A 6,320-nucleotide genomic window follows, 5' to 3' on the forward strand; every position below is an offset into this window, starting at 1 on the left:
CTAAAGCATCTACATAGGCTTTAGCTGCCCCCTCCATATCTTTTCCCTTCCTTTACTTTTTTCTGGCATTGCCCTATGTTTTGGAGCTATACCAGTCCTAAAGACTAAGAAAGAACATTCTCCATCTAGGTTTCATTAGCTGTGGTATCTTATCTTAAACCTCTTTCTGGGCACCCTTGGAAAGGGATCTTGGTGAAGCAGGTTGCATAAACATAGCAAATCAGTTGACAGGAGCCCCCATACAAAACATACCCATTTTAGCCATCCACCCAAAAGGGAAGTTTACATTTTTTTAAAATGCAAAGGAGGAATCATCAATTCAAAGTTTACTTTTTAGGTATTGAATTAAGTAATTTGGTATTCTGCTTGAGCAGACCTTTAATTATTAGGACAAAGCAATTGTCTTAAAGCTGTTCTTTCGGAGGGGGGGACACCTCCTTCAGGCTTTAAATGAAGATAAAGAGGGCCACACAAAGGAATTGCAATGGAAAATTTGTTTATAGACTATCAGTAGAAGAGACATAATGCTGCCCTTTATCATCACTTGTCATACCAGTGACAGCCTATAAAACTCCTGCTCCTGCATGACTCTTTATTTGTCACCTTCTGCGCCAACTCTTGCCCTGGCAGATGCCTGGCATGTATCAGACACATGATTTATTACCTCATTTAATCAGCACTGTGAAGGAAAGAATGATATATTTTCTTTTTAAATTACAAATTAGGCATCTTCTCCCTATTTTTAGTGACAAGAGCACTGACTTTTTTACATCTGAGGTACACCATTTATTGCTCACTGAAGAATTTAAATACTGACTCTCTCTCATGCCTGCCTCTGAAAGTAAAATTTATGTAATATCACAGCATATAAATGAAGCCATCCTACCTCAATGTTTTATTGTCATGGCAAGCTTGCCTGAACCGATTCCATTGGTAATAAATGGCCTGAATGTGTTGTCTCCTGGAGATTTAAAGGCCATTTCATTTCATTTTGCTTTCTGTTTTGCACATCACATTATAATTTCTTTATCAGAAGTCATAGTTTTGCATAGGCATTGAGGGATGTGTGTTTGTTTGAACAGTAAGCTTACTGGCTTCTCAGCATATATATATGTATATATATATGTCTGATGCAAAGGTTTTCTGAGGAGGTAATATCAACAGCAACCTGTGGGCACTCAGATAAAATTAAACTGAAATGGATATAGTAAAAACCAGATTTTTCCCCCTCCTCTTTTCCATGTAGAGAAACTCAAGGAGTTCTCTGTCATAGGGGTGTTTATTTTGACGTTATGGGTGAAAAGTAATTTAAACAAAACAAAGCTGATAGATATTAGTGATGGAAAACACCAATGAATCTGTCAGCTCAGGAATAGTACCTTATGACTAAAGAATAGCAAATATAGTGCATATATTAATGAAAAGTGAGAAAATGAAATCTGGTTCTGGATTGGATTTCCTTCTCCTGAATTTTTTGTACACTTACTATACAAGTTGTACTGTACTATATAGCTTATGGCTTCAGGGCTTCTGGTAGTCTCCTCTGAAGAGGGCAGGAAGAACCTGCTGCTCTCAGTGTATTACTTCATGGCTTGACATCTGTTTTTCTGTATGGTTAGATTTTGAGGCGAGTTTGGTCCTTGCCTTTTTCTGAGGCACTGAATATTGACCATCGCTAAAGATGGGAGTTTGGGCAAGGTTCTCCTGTCTGTACTGGAAAACTGCTTGAATACTGGTTGGTGGGTCCTATTCACACATTTCTGATTAAACTAATCGCCAGACTTGGGGCAGGAAGGAGTTTTCCCTTAGGAGCTTTTCTTTCTTCTGATTGGGAAAGACTGCTGTGTTTTTCCCTCTTCCTCTCTAGCATGGGGTATTGTTTAATTTTAGGATGTTCTGGGCATACTTTACCTAAAAAAATTCCTTACTCTTTCAGGGCCCCAAGGTATAGCAGCACCGTTGGTCTTTCATGCTCTCTACCTGTGGCACATTTTAGCTTTCTGAGGCTTTTGGAATTTGTACTGAAAAGCTATAAAATATTCTCAAATGCTTGTCCTATGTATTTATAAAGCATGAGGATCATAGTTTTGCATTTCTTCTGACCTTTTCAGAGCAACCCACACTTTTATGACCACTTAGACTGTAATGTGTTTTATGTAGGGTCTACCCTTGTAACCAGCTAAACTCTGTGGCTTTCATGAAAATAGATACAGGGCTTCTCCAGGACTTTCAATCACGGGGGTGCCAATTTATTGAGAATAACACTGCTCCTATTTTTACTATTTGTATAACCTTAGAATATATAGGGACATTTGATTAGAGGTCATCTTTTGTCCTTTGTCTTATTATGGCATCAGGATGGCAGGATTGGGGCTCCTGAGCATCCCAGGACATAATATAAGTTTCAAAAGGAAATGCAGAGTAGAAGCATTTGTATACTGATTTGAGAACCATTATTATCTGTAACTCTGGAGATGTCTGTCTTCACCTTCAAAACCATTTTATAACCATTGGCAATGTGTAGGGGGTGCACACGGGTGCATGTGAACCCCCTGTGATTGGCTGTGCACCCCCTGGAAGTGCCAGCCGCGAACTGGAAGCGTACTTCCGGTTTGGCCACTGGCTTGGCAATCGGACCCCCTCCCCCGCCATCAGTGATCTGGTGCGCCCCCAGGCTCTGGAGGCACCAGTCACCCATTTTTATAATTGACTGCTGAAATTGTTTCCTACTTCTGCTACTTTTATAGTCAAGTGAGAGAGAAAAATTCTCTCAAACAATATTCTGATTTCTCTTCATTTCAAAATCTCAAAATTAAACACACAGTACCTATAATTATTTATTCTCTGAACTAGTGTAGTCACTGTACCAGCAAGTAACAAGCTCCCATAGCTGCAAGTCCTGTAGCTGATGGGACTAGCAGCCATGGCAGTGCACCATGGCTGCCAGGACCCAGAGTTCCCAGCTGTGGGGCACTACTGGGTGAGTCCTGGGTGCCATGAGTACTGCTGGGGCTGAGAGTCCCCTCCATTGTGGGATCCCAGGCCTGGCTGCCCATGGTACATCCCAGCAGCTGGGAGCCCCAGCCACAGGGCCAGACCCTGCTACATGTGCAAATTCAAGATGGATAGAAACCAGCTATAAAAAGTATTTCACATTTTCCAGAAATAACTTTATAGCTGGTTGGGCCTTTTTAAGGCACGATAGTTAATTTGCACATGTAAGTGGTCTAAATTACTTACACAATTAGCCCGGTAATTGCATGATACAAGTAACTTGTAGAGAAGGCCTTACAGTCAGAAACAAGACAAAGCCAATCCAAAGCCCAGAGTGACCAATGGCACCAAACGGCAAAAAATCTCAAAGGAATCTGCATCACACAGAGACTATCATAACCTTACAAACTCAGTTTCAGAGAGAATTAGTGTGCAGCTAAGAGCTTCAATAAATACAGCATGTCATCAGCTGCTATGTGTTTCTGCCCTCTTTTCCCTGCCAAATAAAGTTATTGCATTTATTCAGAGTAATAATGAACTTGACAAGGCAAGGTGTTTCATCAAAGGCAATGGATTATTTTTCCTCTTGTAGATGTATTAAGGGGGAGGCAAAACTGTGGGTAATTTCATTCCTATTGTTTGTTTTTAATTAGAAGAAAAAAAATGTTCCCAAATGTGCTGTTTTGTGATGCAAACACAGTCAGGCTATACAGACAGAAGAGTATGGAATCTATCAACAGCTGTACATCTGCAGCTTAATTTTATTAGCAAGCCAGCCATCCGTTTGCGTCAAGCTGGCGGCCAACTATTGAGAGAGCCTGCAAGTTTATTTCATCTCCCAACCTCAGAAACAACTTAGTCCTGCCAATTAAACAGTTCATTTTTAAAAATTGTTTTCTGTGCATCTTCATGTATAATTAATAGAAACAAGAAACCCACTTGGGAAGGACAGCATTTCTAAAACCACATGACAAAAATGTTCATCTGGCCTTGGGCTTCAAGAACCAGAGAGTAGATGAGCATCCTGCAGTTGTTTTAGCCATGATTATATAGTGGATGGCAGCTTGCCAGTAGCAACTGTGCAATAAAAGGTCTAGAATGTCAGTGGCTTCCTCTGTGTGTTAAAACAAAGAACAGTTGTAGTTTATGAACCATCTCAGAAAGGGTTCATGGGAGATAATGAAGGACTTGAAACTATAAAGAATGAAAGGGCACCGAGGGCCTACAGTGACACATGTTGTTCACCTGTTTACCAGCAGATCCATTATTTTAGCCCTCCATAGTTAATAGCCCCATTTCTTTTCCCCTCCTTTCCAGAACACTTGAAAGAGAAGTTGGAGGAATACATGGCTCGTTTTGCCAAAGTGAGGATTGTGCGCACCAAGAAACGAGAAGGGCTCATTCGTACCAGGCTGCTAGGAGCCTCAATGGCTAAAGGAGAAATCTTGACATTCCTGGATTCCCATTGTGAAGTCAACGTGAATTGGCTGCCTCCCTTGCTTAGTAAGTGTTTGTACATTAATTCACCATTATAGTCAGAACACATAGTAGAAGTGCCAAGAATCACACTTGTGTCCCACAGTAAGATCACTTCACTACACCAGACAGCTGGACTTATTCTGCAGCTGGTGTGTGGCAACTCATATCCTCAGCACAAAGTAAGATTTGCAAACCCTGGCCTATACTACTGAATTTCTTTGGAATAATTTGGCTGAAAATATATGCTGATTATGCAGTAATCAAAGAGAGGAAAGAGTCCATGCTGCTTAATTTTGCAGTCATCTGTGAAATAAAGAACTAGTAACAATTCTGAAGTATAATTCAGATCTACATGAGTTTTTTAATTTGTTAATAACAAATATCAGCATCAAGTTAGATATGTGCTATAAACCTAAAAGCATTAAGGAATTTTTTATATGCAGGTATTGTACTTCTTCCTCCCCTTACACATTCCACTAAATCAGCATTTGTTGTAAATGTATCCCAGACCTTGGACTTAAAACCAATAACAACTGCATTCACAATAGGAAGCTAAGAAAGAATGATTTGCTATCGACTGCTTTGCTGGATTCCAGCTAGAACCAGCAAAGCTCCATTAGTCAAAGAAATGGAAGGAATCAATTGTAGGTAGTCTAGGATTAAAGTCAGGAAACAAGGCCCTCTCCCCTGTATACCCAACTACTCACACAACTCTAACAAAGTTCAGTGCTTCCCTCTTTTCTGTAATAAAGACAAAAAAAATTCTACTTAAAATTTAAATCCTACATAAAAGTTTGCAGCAATTTAGAGTTTCATCAATGAGCAGCCATTTCCTGAAGTTTGCTGCTGGGACTGATTTGACAGCAAAATATGCTCATTAAACATATGCAGGCAGCAAAATACTGTTCCTGAAGTATGCCACATAACCCAGAAAGATACTGTCCCTTAATATCCCTCTCAAATCGATACCAGTGTAATCTATAAAATTTAAACCCATCTCCCTTCAGACTAGGGGACTAAATTACCTATCCAGTCTCTCCCTGAGTTATCACTTTTTTCTAATCACAACATCCTCATTTTTCTCAATAGCATCACTGCCTTCATGTAAAATCCTAATTGCCAACAGTGTAAAGGACATTTGACTTCAACTAACATAAACATGACTTCTACAAGGCATGCAGCTGCTGAACCTTCTGGCCATACTCAGTTTATCAAGCTCGGAGAGAAGTCTCTTGCCTTTGTGGGTTAATTGGATGTCATAACTAGTGCTAATAACTTCAGATGAGCCCAGGCAGAGCTGCAAGCAGCTAATTAGCCAACAAAAGAGCCCCACAGACACAGCTATCATGCTTCCAGCCTAGGTGGCAGTCTGCCCAGAGAAGCACAGCCCAGAGGGTGGTCTGGCTGAGCATGCTTAGTTTGCCAGGTAGGCATAGCCACCACAGCCAAGGATCGGCTGGCTCTACACCCATTAAACCAGGCAGTTGACAGAGAAAATAAAGAGGAGCAAAGCAAGTGCAGAGGCAAAATGACCAAAACAAAAGAAAATTGCTTTTAGGGTACCCTGCCTACGGCCTTTCTAAAGAGGAAGAATGAACTATTTCAGGACCAAGTAAATTGCAAAAACACTCTTAATAATTTTTTAATGAGAGCACCGTTAAAATCCAACTCTCTTAATGATGGGTCTTTTTGAAGGTTTTTACCACAGAATCTACCTGACAGTTCTTTCAGCGTTGAGTAAATATACCGTATTTACTCAAATATAAAATGAGGCTTTCCCCCTGAGGCTGCAGGCAGGAAAAAGCTCTACATTTTCATAGTTTCATAGTTTCTAGGGTCGGAAGGGA

At 40.3% G+C, this 6,320-nt stretch overlaps 1 protein-coding gene across 1 annotated transcript in view; it reads left to right on the plus strand.

Moving 5' to 3' along the window:
- The window catches only part of GALNTL6 (polypeptide N-acetylgalactosaminyltransferase-like 6), a 1,239,844-nt gene that overhangs the window by 1,067,750 nt on the left and 165,774 nt on the right, over nucleotides 1-6,320 (plus strand). The window contains exon 5 of the mRNA XM_019521784.1: nucleotides 4,312-4,497. Coding sequence (XP_019377329.1) covers nucleotides 4,312-4,497 — 186 coding nt within the window. The remainder of the gene's footprint in view (nucleotides 1-4,311; nucleotides 4,498-6,320) is intronic.

Source organism: Gavialis gangeticus, unplaced genomic scaffold (genome assembly GCF_001723915.1).
Source record: "Gavialis gangeticus isolate Ggan-Ray unplaced genomic scaffold, GavGan_comp1, whole genome shotgun sequence".
NCBI classification, from domain to species: domain Eukaryota; kingdom Metazoa; phylum Chordata; order Crocodylia; family Gavialidae; genus Gavialis; species Gavialis gangeticus.